The 18,447-nt window shown below is 34.1% G+C and overlaps 1 protein-coding gene across 2 annotated transcripts in view; it reads right to left on the bottom strand.

Moving 5' to 3' along the window:
- Window positions 1-1,002: 1,002 nt before the first annotated feature.
- The window catches only part of rnf24 (ring finger protein 24), a 36,782-nt gene continuing 19,337 nt past the window's right edge, over window positions 1,003-18,447 (bottom strand). For both annotated transcript variants that reach the window (XM_058754154.1, XM_058754082.1), the window contains 4 exons: window positions 13,474-13,516; window positions 13,258-13,299; window positions 3,544-3,623; window positions 1,003-1,566 (listed from right to left, as the gene is read on the bottom strand). In XM_058754154.1, coding sequence (XP_058610137.1) covers window positions 1,425-1,566; window positions 3,544-3,623; window positions 13,258-13,299; window positions 13,474-13,516 — 307 coding nt within the window. In that variant the 3' untranslated portion in view covers window positions 1,003-1,424. The remainder of the gene's footprint in view (window positions 1,567-3,543; window positions 3,624-13,257; window positions 13,300-13,473; window positions 13,517-18,447) is intronic.

An 18,447-nucleotide genomic window follows, 5' to 3' on the forward strand; every position in this document is an offset into this window, starting at 1 on the left:
ATACATCTCAACAGTACCTGGGGCATAAAGGGACATTTTGTTCAGTTTAAATTGGGTTAAAACCCCTCATTTAATTTGCAACTATTTCCATTAGTTCTATAACACATCTGCAAAACTGAAAAAAAAGACTCTCTGTGGATGGGAAAAATAAAGCCAGAAACTGACTAATACTTTAACTATGAAGACTTTAGACTTTAGAGCAGTAAGTGTGGGCTGGCATAATAGGATTTGCATCTAAAAATTCAATGTACACTGTAAAAAGTAAAAGTTGACTTAACTTAAAAAAATTGAGGAAACCCGTTGCCTTAAAATTAATAAGTACATAATAATAAAAAAATAAAAAAAGTTAAGTGAGCTTGACAATTCAATTAACTTATTTTTTTAATTATCATTTACTTAAAAATTTTAAGGCAACGGGTTTCCTCAATTTTTTAAAGTTAAGTCAACATCACTTTTTACAGTGTGTATATATATATATATATATATATATATATATATATATACATAATTTTTTGTTTATTTGTTTAAAGTTTGTGTGACAGTGATGTGTATCAGACCACTGGTGTTTTTTTTTTTTTGCTTTTGCTTTAGCCTTTTTGGTTATGTTCAAATTCTTATCGAATACGGCCTTGAATTCAAATGTACTGACGTGTGTGCCTGTGTGTGTGTATTTAACACAGCCCTCAGTTAATATAAAGACGTCCACAGATCAATTAATGCTAGGTCACATCCTGACCTTAATAAGACAAACTCTGCATTCACATTTGTTTTGGCCACTAGCTAAAGGTCACTGCGAACCGTATCTATTGATACTGACCGTCAATACATAAACACAAACAAACATATACACACTGGAGAGCTGCTATCCCTTTAATATACAGTATAAACGTAACCCTCTCTAATGAAAATAAAACCAATGGTTTGCTCTGTGGCTCTAAAAAAGTTTGAAATCATAAAATATAAAAGAAGATCTTGCTACTATCACAAGCAACTAGGTTTGAGTTTTGTGTAAAGTGCTTGTTAAAAAAAAAAAATTTTAGTTAAAAAAAGTAGTTTCTGTTTTTCTAATGTATTTTTAATGTAATTTTTTTTAGTCCTTGTCTTTTATTTGCCTCTCACTGGTGTCTTTAAAAAAGTGCTTTGGTGTGGAACGGTTACTTTAATCATGGCTTGGCCAAGTAAACTCAATTCTTCTTCATTATCCCATAGGAAAAAAAAAGCTAAACCCAAATAAGACAGACTGAGTAATTCATCTATTATTGTAATTTGGAAAAAAAATCCTTTGTAAAGCCACCAAGGCAGGACATAGGTCACCGTGGCTCCGGGCACAAATCCTGCGCTCTGTCCTTGGATAGGAGCGTGTACCTGTACAGGAGGGAGTGTGAAGGTAGTGGTGGTCACATTTTTAGGAGAAACAGGAGGAGCTACACCAGGTTCTCCACTCCGGGCAGAGGCTGCTGCATTGGGGGCACAGATTCGGACATGCTCTGCTGCTGCGCCAGCTGCAAGACCGGCATGTTGCACAGCGGGCATACTTTCCTCACCTCCAGCCATTTAATAAGGCACCTGAGAGAGATACAAAGGGAATTTAGAAGATGAAAGACCAACTAGATAATAATCTTCCCAAAATTCCCATGTCCCACTACAAAGAAATTCCGCTAACCCAAACTACCAATAATGCTCCTGACAGCAAGTCTAAAGTGATCTCATGTGATGTCTCAGGGCTGGCTGTGTGTCTTCTCCTCGCAGGAAGCCCATGTGGAATGTGAGACTGAATCTCGGGTTAGTTTGAGTGAGATGTTGCCATCTCTGCACTTATGAATAATTCACTGTAAGCACCGTTCTATTTTAGGCCGTGTTGGTCCCATCAGGTACACAAATAGATCTATGATACAGAAGTCCCCATTTAACCACTTGCACAGTTGGGATGTAGGAGCAGTTATAGGGTTCTTTTTAGGAATTTTATCATTTTAAAATGATTTATAGTTTTAATAATATTTTTATTTCACAAAAAAAAAACCTCTTAAAATTCCCTGTATTTTAATAGCAGCCCATTATAATCAATATGCATTAAAACAACAACAACAATAGTATTAATAACAATAATATTTTATCCATTTCATCATTTTTATAATTATTATATATTATTTCACAATTTATTCAAACTGATTAAGAAAAACTTCTGTATTTACAGTTTTAATAATATTTTTCTTTCACAATTGACTCATGCTAATTGAGAAAAACCTCTCTGTATTTCAATAACAGTCCACTATATTCAAGTTTAAGTATCATTTTAACTCCTTTAAAGTATCATGGGATGAAAGTCACTGAGAGGAATTTTAGGGGGATTTTTCAAGGGACTGTCCTGCAGCTCATATATCATAGAGCGTGACATGCAAATGATATGTGTCAAGTGATTCCGTGTCACATTATATTATATTTTCATGTAGTTTATTTGGGGCCTAATTTTATAGCACACATTGTGGCCATACTGCATTGATTCTAAAATAACAAAAAATTATATAGAAATAAAAATGTATTCATTAAATGTGACCCTGGACCACAAAAACAGTCTCCATTCGCTAGGGTACATTTGTAGCAATAGCCAAAAATATATTGCATGGGTCAAAATTATAGATTTTTCTTTTATGCCAAAAATTATCAGGATATTAAATAAAGATCATGTTCCATGAAGATATTTTGTAAATTTCCTACCGTAAATATATCAAAATGTAATTTCTGATTAGTAATATGCATTGCTTAGAGCTTCATTTGGACAACTTTAAAAGCGATTTTCTCAATATTTTGATTTTTTTTTTTTGCACCCTCAGATTCCAGATTTTCAAATAGTTGTATCTCGGCCAAATATTGTCCAATCCTAACAAAGCTTGTTTATTCAGCTTTCAGATGATGTATAAATCTCCATTTCAAAAAATGTACACTTATGACTGGTTTTGTGGTCCAGGGTCACAAATAATTAACTACTATCATTTTACCAGTTTACCATTTAATATTTGACTTCACTTCAGTGACCCATTTAAACTATAAAGATTGGCTGGTTTCCCATTGAAGCAAACTACAATGTTGAAATGTTTAAAAAGAACAGAGAGCTCCCCACCCCTCTGATAAGTGTCCAAGCATTGCTCTGACATTTATTTTGGCATTTACTCTGACATACAGCCCCGTGCAAATGTTTCACAAAGTGGTGAAGGAGAAGATGGGTGAGTCAGACACATTTCAACAAGATCAATGGCAGAAGAACCCATGTAACCCATGCATTTAATTTAAGGTTTTAAGTGTGCACTTTACGTAATCTATGCCACTAGCAGAATCGGGATTTCTAAAACAATCAGTTTTTTAAGCGTCCAAAACTACCTATCTGCCACTGTTCATCAAACAGGTGCTCCAACCTCAAACTCCGATGTTATTTTTGGCCCAGCTGGGTCACTCAAACAAACAGACAGCAAAAATTGGTTGGTGTGGGCTGCTAGCGGTGCAGAAATGTTCCTGTTTTTAGAAAACAACATATGCCAGGGTACTCACTTTCTGTGAAAGGCATGTTTACAAGGGCAGATTCCCAACTCATCTTTCTGCTTGAATTCCTCCAAACACACCGCACAAATCTAGGGAGAGAAAACAATACATTCCAGTGAACACACAGATAAAATGTTTAAATATAAACATTTTTGCCATAAGAGATGAAAATTGCTCCATTGAATACACTCAGCAAATTATTACAAGAAATGGACGATATCACCTTCAAAGATCAGTGAGACTGGGAGATATCTTGTAATGCAGTATTCACGAGAACTTTATGATAGACATAAGATGGAAAAGCCTTAAAAGAAATCTTCTCAGGCATATCAATCTTAAGCCATGAAATGGACTACACTCGAGAAGTTTCCTTTGCAAACTAGCAGTGAAGTGTAGCAGTTGGGGGCGCAGATATGACATTTCGTCAAGCAAAATACAAAAAAAAAAAAAAAGTGGACATTAGTGGAAGTGCAGCATTTTCTGACTGCTGCCTAACATGTCTAGACCTGGTGCTGTAGGAGGCAAGTCAAACACTGTGATTAACAATCTGTCTCACATCAGAGAGTGGAATTCTGTGAACATTTGGACTTAATTAAATGTTGACGTAATCTGGAGGCAGGCAAAAGTCTCAGGTACTGGCTATTCCATAGAAGGCTGAGGGCTACCAGCTAGTTCCTTTGATAAAGTAGCCAATAAAATTCAGAGGAATGTATAAGAAAATGAAAAAAGTCGTCTGAGGAAAAGCCAAATATAGCAAGATGGGATGTACCAGGGTAAAGTTATTAAACCAGATGCAAACAGTGCTAAACAATTATAAATGTTATGTATTTCCAGAAAGAATAAAATGTTTTTTTTTCTCCTTCCCCCACATTTTCACAACATTGTACTATGGTTACAATCGGTTAACAGTGTAGAACTTTTAAATGTAAATTATATATATATATATATATATATATATATATATATATATATATATATATATATGGACTACACTCCATATATATATATAAGAAATGTTGTGAAAATCAACCTCATAGGCTTTCTTTACATATTCTCAAAATAGTTTGATATTTTGCTGTAAAACAAAAGATCAAACTGCAACATTTGTGGGACATTGTAGGTTTTCAAATTACTCATTTGAATTGATTTTTAAAGGCAAATATAAATACGATCAAAATACATTCAGGCCACAGTACCAACAATATGTGGAATGATGTTTGTCTGTTTTGTGCAAAATAAAAAATTACTACTGTAAAATGACAAAATTTTGTCACAGAAAAGAAAATGACAAATTTTCACCAGCTAACACCCTTGTGGCATAACTATACAGCTTTACTGAAGTTTTCCTAAAATGACAAAAAATATATGAATTAACATAAAAATAAAAAATATATTAATTCATTCATATATAGTGGTTGTCAGTATAAAGGTAAAAACTTAAGTAATTTGGTATATTAACCTTTTGTTTTTTAAATAGAATACATGTTTTTATTTATTTTTATTTTATTGTTTTTTGTTAAGTTAAATCTGTAAAACATTAAAAAATGTTGCTGAAATTCTGACAACCACAGCTGCTGTTTTAACAGTATATATTCAGAATTTTTTTAATTACTTAGCCTTGACAAACTTTTAATTCACAATATAAATACAATTATAATACTTATCTGTAATAATAAAGTTAAGTAATAAAGTTAAAACTAATATGTTCCATAGCTCATGTTATCCAGGACATCTTCCAGAACTGTGTACAAAGTATTTCACTAACCTTGCTGACAGCAAATAAGGGGGAAGGGAAATGCACAACTGTACCAGTTGTAAGAGAACAACGGTGGTTTCGGACAAATGTGCCTGGGCACATGTGCGTCTGTCACAACAGTTATTTACTGTTCTGTGTGTGTTTCATAAAACAAGATATAGTTGTGTATACAGTCCGAGTGCATTAGGTGTCATTGACCCTGAGCAGGGGGTGGCTGGCGAATTATCGAGACACAATGCTTCTCTGTTTGAGACGAGCGAGACTGCAAGCACACGTCTCGCAAGAGATTGTCTGCTGAATATACACTGTTGGGTTTTGTGAGGAAAGAATGGCATTAACTGGCCAACAATGGACAGAATGTTTCTTCATAACACTAAACATGTAGCTAAATCCTGCACAAAACTGACAGTGCCTTGCCTTCACTATTGTGTTTTATACTCCAACCAAGGCCAGTCTGGTTATAAATCATCCAACCGTGTCATTCTCATAATGGATGTTAAAGTTAACTAAGAACTAGGTCACACTTTATATTAGGTGGCCTTAACTACTATGTACTTACATCAGTACAGTGTACTTATTGTGTTCATATTGTAGTGCAAAACACTTTTGCTGCTATTGCGGTGGGATACGGGTAAGGTTAGGGACAGGTTAAGTGGTACGGGTAGGTTTAAGGGTGGGTTAAAGTGTAAGTGATGGGTCAACAGTGTAATTATAAATGTAATTACAGAGATTAATTACAGATGTAACTACATATAGGTATTTTTTAAAAATGTAAGTACAATGTAAAACCATGTATGTACACAATAAGTGCTTTGTACCGAATTATTAATTTAAATGTAAGTACATAGTACACCTTGTAAAAAAAAAAAAGTTGAGCCAACTTAAAATTTTAAGGCAACCAGCTTCAGCAGATTTGTGAGTTCTCTCAACTTGTCGTTCTAAGTTTATACAACAAAAATGTGAGAATCTCCCACAAAAATAAGTTGAGCAAACTCAAAAATCTGCTGAAGCTGGTAATTTTTTTTTTTTTTCTACAGTTAAGTCCACCTAATATAAAGTGGGACCAAGAACTAAGACTAAAACAGAAAAAAAAAAAATGTAACTTGAAATAAAATAATCATTAACTGAAGAAAAAAAAATAAAGCTTTACTTTGTATTTATTATTATATTTATTTATTTTATTTCAGCTAGTTGACAAGGCAAAATTTCTAATTTCTGTTTGTTAAGTTGAAGTAGCCTACTAAAATAAATAAAATAAAACTAAAACTGAAACTTAAAAACACTATAGATATAGTCAGACATAGTTTTTGTCAACTTATATATATATATATATATATATATATATATATATACACATACACACACACACACACATACATATATATATATATATATATATATATATATAATGAATACGAACCAAAATTAACAGCCAATAGAAAAAATAATATATCTTAATATATAAAATAGTATATCAAAGATACAAAATAAAATGTAATAAAATTTTAATAAAACTATATAGAAATATTAAATAAATAAATAAATGCACACAACAAAATTACCAAAACATTTACTAAAATGAAAATGAAAACGGAAAATATAAAAATAAAATATAATTCAAAATATATAACTACAATATCAATGGTACTGAAATAACACTGATAGTCTAAACAGTCTAAACAGTGAATGTATGCCACCGTGGATCATCATGCATTTCTGTTTTATTACCATCCTGGGCCTCTTTATCTCCTGTCTGCTGGGCTTCTGAACTGTAAGGACCACCTCTGCAGTTCAAACGTGACTCCCCGGGGTCTTTCTTACCAAACGGAAATAAGTATTGCTCAGTCTGTTTCACACTGCCGCTCTCATGTGTCTGATCTCTCACCTAGAGAGCTGCAGCTACACACAAGTATAATAAAACACAAACCGTGCAGTTTCATTTCCGACCGCTTCACTGCAGTGGAATTACACACAGTAAATCTTACTCACTGATGCTGTGATATTTATGTCCATGCTGTTCTCACTGGTTGCAATCTGAGGATCCATATCTTGGCAACCGTCTGGCACATATGCTAGATTTCTGCACCAGTGAGTTTGCACATCAATCATCCGTGCACAAGCTCTACCATACAAAGTGTTTGTGTATATAATCACCTTATAGGAAGGGTACTTAACGTTTCGAGAGCTGAGATTATATTCACTCGCCTGGCACTGTATCTTATGTAAGCTTAAGGACGAGGTGATAGAGCAGTGTGAGGCTGTATAATTCTGCTTATGAAGTCTACTATAGCCAGATCACCTTTCCAACTCATGGGGGGTTGAACTTAAAAGCCGAGGCTACATGCTGTGGTCGGACACTCCTTAATTCCTGGATCTAGTGGAGAACAATTCATAGCATTAGTTCAGCCAAAAACATTATATTCTGTCATCATTTGCTCATGGATCGAGGTTGAGAAAATGATGACAGAATTATATATTTTTGGTGAACTATACCTTTAAATATGGTAATATCACAATTTATGATATTTCAGAACCAGGTCTGTGTTCCTCGGGGGGAAACGGTAGCTTTGCATGGCTGTGCTGAATGTTTGTAACCTCTAACTATGCTAGTGAACAACTCTCATGCCTGTGGTATACAATCATAACATTGTTTTTCCCACCTTTGGCTTGTGTGCACAGTTCCAGTCAGCTTGTAGCTCAGCCCCACCGCTTTATGTGAGACCTTCCTTTCTGTCTGAGCACACATACAGGTGCAAACCAGACTTGCCAGTATAGGCAAGGGGACTACTGACCCATTTATTTTCAGTTCCACAAATGCCCTCTAGAAACCTATTTGTGGCAATGCGTTTTCTAATAAGTATATGCTTTGGCTTGAAGAATCCCCAAACCACGTTATGCAAAAAACCCCCCAAAAAAACAAACAAAAAAAACCCTGCAAAACCATTGCGAGTCGCAAGTTGTTTGCAAAAACAAACAAAAAATTACTAAATAAAATAACATAAAAAAACCCTGCAAAATTGAAACTAAAATAACATACTTGAACCTGCTTATCATACACACACATACATATAACTGAATAATTTTAAATGTATAATAATAACAATTTATATTTTATGTAATATATATTAGAAATCACATATATAGTTTTTGTTTAGTTTTATGTTTTTATTTAGATTTATTTTATTTAGTTATATAAATGTCAAAAAAAGTTTAATAATCTTTATATTTAGACATGATGTTTATGTATGTGTGTGTGTGTATATATATATATATATATATATATATATATATATATATATATATGTGTGTGTGTGTGTGTGTGTGTCTCAGCTGAACACAGTACATGTAGGTTTTTTTTTTAAATTATAAAATAAAAAGAAAACAGATAGAACAGAAAAAGAATAGAGCAAGCTAGTGTTAGAGGCCTTTTTTGCTTTTGTTAATTGTATAAGAATTAAAAAAGAAAACAATAGATAGAATACAAAAATATTAGAGAAGCTAGTGTTAGTGTTAGTGTTTTTTTTTTAAGAAAACAAGCAGTTAGTAAATGAATAGAGTGCAAGTCTAAAAGGGCCAAGTTATTTTATGTATTATAATATTTTTATGTATTATATTATATTAATTATGTATACATACACATACTAAACTAGTAAACAAAAACTAATAGTGCCAAAGCGAAAACTAAACCAAATTGAAAGGACAAACTGAAAATAGTTATAAACATGAAATTCAATATTTAAAAATATAATTACCCTGACCTGTTAAACTTGTTGAGTAATTATAAACAATGCTCCTATATTCTGTACTTTACATTAGAAATAAAGAAAAAAAATCTACATATAATGCATGACCACTTTTTTCTGCACAATTTAATGCTGTAATTTTGCAGTAAAATCTTTAGAATTTTATATGGTGGAATGGATTTAAATACAGTTAAAAATAGCTGAGATTACTAAAACATTATTGGTCACTTAAAGCATAATCAAATAACAGATAATGTTGCCTAACAAAAAGATGGGAACACCTGCAAATGGTGTTTAAACTGTATAAAAAAGCCAGTATCAGGCTCATGGATGAAAGTGTTTCCTCAAAGCTATTTGTGAAAAAAATCAATATCATATATAAAACATTGAGTCTGATAAATGAATGTCATGACTGCTAGCTCAGAAAGTCCAACAAAACATGAAGAAATACGATAAAAACTGAGTTTACAAGTGCGGCTGACATTTGCTTTGGCACTTCTGGGCAGTGCTAACAGTTTTCAGGCGCTGTTTCAAAAGATATGACTAATATAAAATCACGGACAGTGCTGTTAATACTGATGACACCTCTAGCGCTTCTAGTACTAGACAAAAATACAGCGGCTGGGAGAACTTTGTGTTCCTTTCCGAGATAAAATGTTACTAACTCTTTTGATTGTGTTGCAGTTGATCAAACTTGTATCATGAATACAACTTGCAACTGCTGTGCTGTCGCATCAAATGCAAATGAAAAAAGCCAGATGCGACACATGATGCCAAGTTTTCTAAAAAAAATATAGCCTAACTCAGTTCAGCACAGCACAATGCTGTCATTTTTTTGTTTAAAGCTTGCATTGTATTCATGCACATCCACATATACAGTATCTGCCTGCTCTTTGTAGAGGAATATCTGACTTTAGCCACAATACTGAAAATACAGTAACCTTAAAATGAAACTATTCCTCAACAATGAACTCTTATGAGATACAGGAAGGGAGTGAAGGGCAACGAGAAATTTCAGGAGAGTTTGAGGATTCAACAAGAGCTCTGGTGTCCTCACACCTCAATATTGCCATTAACATTTCATTAGCACTCACATATGAAGTCAGGACACTGGCCTATTAACACGGTCATGTACAAACCATCTCGGTGAAGGTTAAACACGTCATAGAGTCATGCTATTATTAAACATGGAGAGCGTACAGGACAAATCCTGTAAAAGGTCCTTATGTTCAGGGCAAAGGGTAGTTCAGGTCTATCAGAATGTATTCTGTAACCACTGAAAGGTACAATGTTACTGATATTCATGGCCAAGTGTAATGTCAGACAGTGGTAAACAACAGTGCTTATCTAAACATTTAATTACAAAAATGGTAACACTTTACAATAAGGTTCATTAGTTAAACATTAGTTAATGTATTAACTAACATGAACTAACCATGAGCAATACATTTGTTACTGTATTTACTAATCTTCGCTAACGTTAGTTAATAAAAATACAGATGTTCATTGTTAGTTCATTGTTAGTTCACAGTGCATTAACTAATGTTAACAAGATTTTAATAATGTATTAGTAAATGTTGAAATTAACATTAACAAAGATTAATAAACGCTGTATAAGTGCAGTTTATTATTAGTTAATGTTAACTAATGTAGTTAACTAATGAACCTTATTGTAAAGTGTTACCACAAAAATACATAAAATACCAGAATTGTAATCAATCGCTTCTTTTTGAACTGGTTCATTTGCAAAACACTGTAATAAAATAGTTCTTAAAAATAAACTTGTCTTTCCAACACTCAAAAAATGGCCAAGTTTTGGCCATTTAATCGATGAAGTACTACTCAAGATATTATATATATACGTATATATTAGGGGTGTCAACGTTAATATTTTTTTAATGCAGATTAATCGTTTGATAAGGTTTGACCCCAACTTCTTCCCGTCATCGCAGCGCGGAAGGTTATCTATCATTGTGTGACGAGGGTACGTACAGCACCAGTGTTGCCAGGGTAACAGCACAAGTGGGCAGTGTTGCCAACTTAGCAATTTTGTTGCTAAATTTAGCAACTTTTCAGACTACGCTAGCAACTTTATCTTCCAAAAGCACCTAGCAACAAATTTAGCAATTTAAAAAAATTTATTTGGCAACTTTTAGCAACTTTTGATAAGTGACTCAGACAGTAAAAAGACACACATTTTCCATCCAAATTACACAAAAAGAAAACCAAAGATGCCTAGCAGTACACACATCACGTGAATTGAATTAGCTGCTATTTGCATTTCTTCAATATAATAATAATAATAACAACTGAATAATTGTTCATTTATGATAGGCTACACTTTGTTATAGCTTGTACTTGCGATTGTTGATCAGTTAGTAAGAAAAATGGAAAATATAGGTTACTAGTAATTTTCCAGGACGTTATCCATTATCCACTGTAACCATGTAATCTGAAAACACAATGCGTAATTTAAAATACAGGTAAAAAACCAATACGGAAAATTCTTTTATATTAACATAGTAGATTGTGCCCTATTTTTACAGCCTTTTCTTGGAGTGTAGCATACTAACTACTAATACACTGCTTAAAGCATAATTGTTGAGAATGTGTTATATTACTAGTTTACTAGCTATTAAAAAAAAAAAACTTAAATTGTACTCATTCAAAAATGTGTAAGTGTTCAATAATTCAATGTTTTTTAAAATAGTTATTTATATTTTAATATTATATTATGCATATTATTTTACAAACAAATCTAAATGAACATATATAAAATATATATTTTTGCTGAGATTTGATGTTGTGACACAATTTTGCGCCGTGATTACGCAATGACATCACAACGTCATTTAGCAACTTCTAGCAACAAATTGACCTTCCTTTAGCAACTTTCTCTGAAAATTAGTTGGCAACACTGCAAGTTGGCTATTTTGAAAATACAGTCGCGGGAAAAATTACAGAGAGCCGTGGCGGGTTGCGGTATTTTGGGCTACTTTTATAAATGTACCGCGGCAGCCCAAAGTGTATATAGACAAATAAAAATTAAAATAGGTAATTTTAATAATGTGTATTATACTTGGAATGTATCTCTGGCAACTTAAGAACAGAGAGTCGGTTGTAACATCAAACAACGTGAGTTTCAGCAGAGCATACATGTTAAGGCTTTTACACAGCAGAAATAAACATGACAACAGCCACTATAGATTATATTAGATAATAAACACACGATTACGATAGATATGGTCTGTATGTGATTTTCTTGAGAATGTGTAAGTCTGAAATGCTAATTTGTGCAGCGATATAAAAGGCTATAAACAGCATAAACAGTAAACGACCAAATTCCACATGTGATCGTAAAAGGAAGTCATTAGAAACACTCGATGGTGGTTTGAAGTGAGTTCTGAGTAAAAGTGTACTATTAATCTCATAAATTGTCTTATGAAGCATGATGCTAATATTAGCTCTAATGCAGCTGCAGAACAGGTCCAATTCTTCTTCATAATGCATTTTCTCATAATACTTCACGTAGGCACGCAAGAAATGTTTTGTTGTATTTATTTAGAAATACTTTTGCTAATAGTTGAGTAAATGTATACTGGGATTGAAGCGATGTGGCTTGATAAACGTTTTATCGCCAGTTTAAAGGTTGATTTATGGCTGAATAAAAACAAAAGAATATGTCTCATACCTGGCGGACGTGTGAAAGGTTCTGTTTCCTTAAACTAGTTTGTCATGCATTTCTTTTTCAACACATTTACTGGTAAATCCTAGTATTTAAAATTTGCGATTAATCATGATTAATCACAGTACATGACTGTGATTAACGCGATTAAATTTTTTAATCGATTGACAGCACTAATATATACACACACACACACATACACATATATATATATATATATATATATATATATTTATTTATTTTTTCCTGCTCATTTCCCAAATATACTCCAAAAAAATGCAAATAAGTTTAGTATTACTATTACTTCTATACACTTCTTTTTATTTTCATTAATAATTGTTGGTGTAAGATGTCTTAAGTTTCATGTGCTACATCACAGCACATTTTTAATACAAAAATAAAATAAAATAAATAATAATAAAAAAACACTAAAAAAAAAAAACAATTTCTGCCCAATATACATCACGTAATCATCTCAGAAAATGAGTAACAATCAATCAATAAAAATCCTGCAGAGCTGGATGAAAAGGAAAACTCACCTCATGCAAGTTTAATTCTTTGACCTTTTCCTTTTGAATAACCTGTAAACAAAAAAATAACAATCAGTTATTAAATGCATTTACAGTAAGTCTCAATTGCAATTTGGAAACTCAGTCTATAACCTAAACATTTGAAATTGCATGAGAAACAAACAGAGACACTCTCGTTCACACCCAAGTTGAATCATAATGTACATAATACAGTCAGCGGCTCACCTGCTTGTATGCATAGAGCTCTTTGTGTGCCTGGTGCCGTAACCTAGACAAAATAAATATTTGTTTTAATTCAGAGAGTGGCATAACATTTTCAAAAACCTGTGCTGGAGAGATATTGATAATACCAAATTATATATATAAACAAAAGCAAGATCATCAAGTTGAACCATGACACTAATACACAGGGTTTTCATGGGTGTGAAAAATTAATTGTATTTGCGTCTGGACCTCAGTTTATATATTCCAGCTGTATTTGGTCAAACTTGCCTGGATCTTATATTTCAGTCATAATTTGACAAATTGTGGCCTTCACTACCCATAAGGCATTCCTCCAGTCATTCTGAACATACATAGTATACATTATGTCCACCACATTTGAGCATAATCACACAACTTTTAAACACATTGACATCCACTTCCTCTTGACATTGGCTGCGTCCAGTTCTAGCAGTGCTGTGAGCTGCCTTCATATTTTAAAACTCTCTTCAGAGTCTTTCTAGAGTAGTTTGGGTCTTGTATTGTCTCATCAAGCTTGACCACACTTTAACAGCCTGTCTGAACCAGACTGCCCAGGCACTACCTACTCGCACCACACAATGCTTTACGAAGTGTGACTGTCAGACTGGAGCCAGACCCTTTAAAAGAACTATATACAGATACTCTTGGCATGAACTCAAGAAATGGAGGCAGCCAAGCAATGGACAGTCTACATTTAACACTATTTTGATCTTGAGCAAGTGTGTGTGTCACAGACAGAGAGAGGGAAAGTGAGAGAGGAACCCTGATGGAAAATAACTGGAATGCATCAGGCACGATGGAAGAGTCTCTAGTGTAAGAAAAAGGCTATTTAAAGAAAACCAGCAAACGCCTTACACTATGTTTAGCCACTAATTTGTGAACACTGAACTGTTAATGTCTGCAGGGCTGTTAGCACATTAGTATTAGTCCAATAGCTTTATCTTGGCCTTTTTTGAATGTTTGTTTGCTGAATCCCTTTTCATTTAGATATGACATAATACTTTCAACCAACATTACTTCCTGTACAAAGGAAATGAACACAACATACAACATTGCAGTATCTTACGATCACCTCCTTAGCAAAAATTAACATAGCTGATTAAAGAGAATACAGTATACATTCAGAAAAGACTTAGCAAGTGAAGAAAGAGCTGGATAGATATGAGAAAAATGGAGACATGTATTGTAAAATTTACCTCCATTACAAGTAAGCTTAACCTCTCGCAGCAGAGTGAGAGGGACCTGTAAAACAGGCAGCACAGTCTAGGAGAGAAACTGACATTCTGAAAGAAACCAGCAGGTAAAGGTGCAGATACTCCCTTTGGGGGAATTTAGGGGTGAGGATGAGAGATTTATGGGTATTTTAGAACATTTTTTTTTATGTTTAGACTCATTGGCATGCAGAAACAATCAAACCCAGAAAAGCCCTGGCCCTAATGTTGACGTCTAAAGGGCCATACAAATGAATGTGTTTTTGAATTTAAAAATGCACAACGCAGGGCAGTGGTATGACAAAACTCATGTTTTTTTGTTTTTTTTAAACTGAACTTTTTTACCTTAAAGCGATAGTTCTCCCAAAAATGAAAATTCTGTCATTAATTACTCACCCTCGTGTTGTTCCAAACCTGTAGGAACTTAGGAACGTCTTAGGAACACAAATTAAGATATTTTTGCTGAAATCCGAGGGCTTTCTGACCCTCCCATAGACAGCAACATAACGTTCCCAGACCCAGAAATGTATAAGTACCAGTTTAAAATAGTCCATGTGACATCAGTGGTTCAACCTTAATTTTACGAAGCTACGAGTACACTTTTTGTATACAAAGAAAGCAAATATAACGATTTTATTTAACAATTCGTCTCCTTCATGAACAATTCTTAGTAAACAAGGCACAGCACATATTCTCGAAGCTTCGTAAAATTACGGTTGAACCACTGATGTCACATTAACTATATTACCGATTAATTTGTTTCTGGGTATGGGAACATTTTAGTTACATTGCTGCCTATGGAGGGTCAGAAAGCTCTCGGATTTCATCAAAAATATCTTAATTTGTGTTCCGAAGATGAACAAAGATCTTATGGGTTTGGAACAACATGAGGGTGAGTAATTAATGATATGATTTTCATTTTTGGGGAACTATCCCTTTAAGTTATGCATTTTTAGAATGCCATGTCATGCGCAAGACACTGCAAAAAGACTCAGGTGCAGTGGTCAAACATGTCTGCCTATTGCATATTTCCAAAGGAAAACTATGGAAAATGCAAAAATGTGTTTTGTATGAATAGCACCTGAAGTCTGAGGTGGCTGGGTGAAAGTAATCAAGGACCAGTCGTTCTTCAAAGCAAAAATACAATCATAATGTGAAGGGAATGCAAAATAACAAGATATTCACAATCATGGCCAAAATCGTACAATTTGTTTTGGTCTAGTTTCTGAGGTCAGCTAGGTCAAGATAAACTATTGTTTGACAAACTACAGGCAGTCATGATTGCTCATGCACCATTAGGGTAGTGTTATAATTCAGCACGTAGAAAACCACCTTATGACCGTTTCTCTGCATTGTTAAATAACCGGTACAGCTATTAATGTGACCTCAATCTCATACGTGTGTGTGAATTTAGTTTTTCCCATGAGGATGACCGCGCCAGACAAACACTCCTCCACCTGCCTGTTTTCTTCTCTAAGTGTGTGTTCGCTATTCATGGGGGCATTTCGCATTTGTGTGTCGGAGCTGGTGCACGGCTGCTACATGCGGCTGCTCTGAATCACGACGTTCTTCACAGGTCCACTTGAGCTCACGACTCTCTCGTCTTTCACGTCGTGAATGTCCACAGAGGCGCACGACTACAATTTGATGGTCCTTTGTTCAGTCTGATTTTCCGGATAAAATAGCAGTTTAACTAAACAGGTCATGAGACCTATCCAGATTTCAATCATTTAATCTTGACTTTAAAAGGAAAGCATCTTTTAGACCAATTTCAAGCTTGTCTAGCTGGTCGACCAGAATATTCATAACTAGTTAGTTAAGTTATAGGATGATTAGTTCTACCAAAATTGAAAATTATGTCATCTTTTCTCACCCTCATGTTTTAAAACCCACATTATTCTCTTTTTTCTGTGGAACACAAGGGACTTTTTTTTATTTTATTTTTTAATAATGTACAGGTCGCCTTTTTCAGTGCATTCACAATAAAATGGGACTGGGAGCTCTCAAGCTTCATAAACGATGCAAAAAAAAAAAAAAAAAAAGAACCTTAGATGTGGTCCATAAGACTATATTCCAAGTCGTCTGAAGCCATAAGACTTAGAAGGTTTGGTATAAAAATGCTGAAATGTTCATTCATTTTCATTGCCAGGATATTCTTCAAAAATACACTTTTTGTGTTCTACGGAAGAATGTCATACAGGTTTGGAATGACATGAGGGTGAATAATTGACAGAATTTGTATTTTTGCGTTAACTAGTCCAGGTGGGTACACTAGCACACAGAAATCCCATGTTGGTCACCAGGATTCAAAACACAGCATATGCTGGTCTTCTCATTAGGGACGTCTCCACCCTGTCAAAAGCAGCTGTTAAATGATGTAAAAAGCTGTGAATAAGCACTCTACACTCTGCCCTATTGTTTCAGTGATGCTGAATGTATATGTGGAGGTGAAAAATAGCACGCTAAAAATGTAGTGGAAAATGCAGCTGTGTAGAATATGGGCCTACTATTTTGGTACTTGCTGAATTTGCGATTGTTGTCATTTCCATTATCACCTGCTGGTGTAATGTACAGTATAAATATTTCAGAGCTGCTTTTCAGATGCACAGTGTCCCCACTAACATATTTTGTGAAATGTTGTACGTGAAAAGCATGCTTGCGCAATCAACTAAAATAAATAACAGCTATTTTGACATTTTCTTAATTAATGCAATGACGGTATGCATTTTTAAGTGCACTTGAAGTGTCCAAATACTTTTTCTGGGGCCACATATTGTTTGTGCATGGGGGCATGACAAATGTTTGCTGGTTAATTTAATGAGGAAGTCATGAATATTTGTGAACTAATTACATGCAAGGGAGCCTGCATCTTTAGAAGCCTGGTATCTGGACTAAATACAAATTCTTTTTATAAATGACTTGGTAATCTGACAGTTTTTCATTCAAGAATCCAGTGTTTTTTTTACTAATATGACTCATTTAAGACTATAAAAGGCTACCAAAACAGGTAAACATTTGAAAATGCAGTAAGGGGGAGGCAAAGTCAAATAAAACAGAACTAGTATATAATAAATGGGAAAGAACTTACCATCTTCCCCACTGGTTAGGGTGAATTTGGATAAGAGCCGCTGGTTCTCACTGTCTTATATAAGAGATGCTACACAATTGCACATTAAAGCTTCAGTATCTCTGCTGCCAGGAATGACCACATGGCAACAGTGCTCAGGACAAATCTGACTAGATGACAACAGCTCAGTAGCTGAAGGAAAAAGAGTTTCTTAAGCTTCATAAAGGACCAAATATTCACATTTCTATGTGCTTACTGTAAAACATCAGTATTCAGCTTGGTTGTTTTTTTTCACTTCCAGATTCATTCTCACTTGAAAAGTTCAATGTCCTTCAACTTATGAAGTAGCTGCTTCAGAGTTCACTCAATCCATAAGGGAAGTTGGTGACACAATGTGGGTTCAACCTCAAGGTCGAAGATGCATTGATTTGTAATTGTGCAACTAAGCTGCTTTGGGTTCAGTTATTGTGAAAATAAGCTTTATATCCAACCACATTGAAACTACAAGCCAAATCCAAGCAGGTAGCTAGTTTGTAATAGTGACTTTTATTGTCAATTCAGATTATCAAGTCAGTAGTTTTCTTAGCTTCTCCAAACTGTGCTGTTTGACCTTCTCACTCTTCATGAAATGCTTTGTTAGTGCATCGAGCATGCACAAAAACTATCAAAAGTGACAAT

This window comes from Onychostoma macrolepis, chromosome 01 (assembly GCF_012432095.1).
Source record: "Onychostoma macrolepis isolate SWU-2019 chromosome 01, ASM1243209v1, whole genome shotgun sequence".
Lineage (NCBI taxonomy): Eukaryota > Metazoa > Chordata > Actinopteri > Cypriniformes > Cyprinidae > Onychostoma > Onychostoma macrolepis.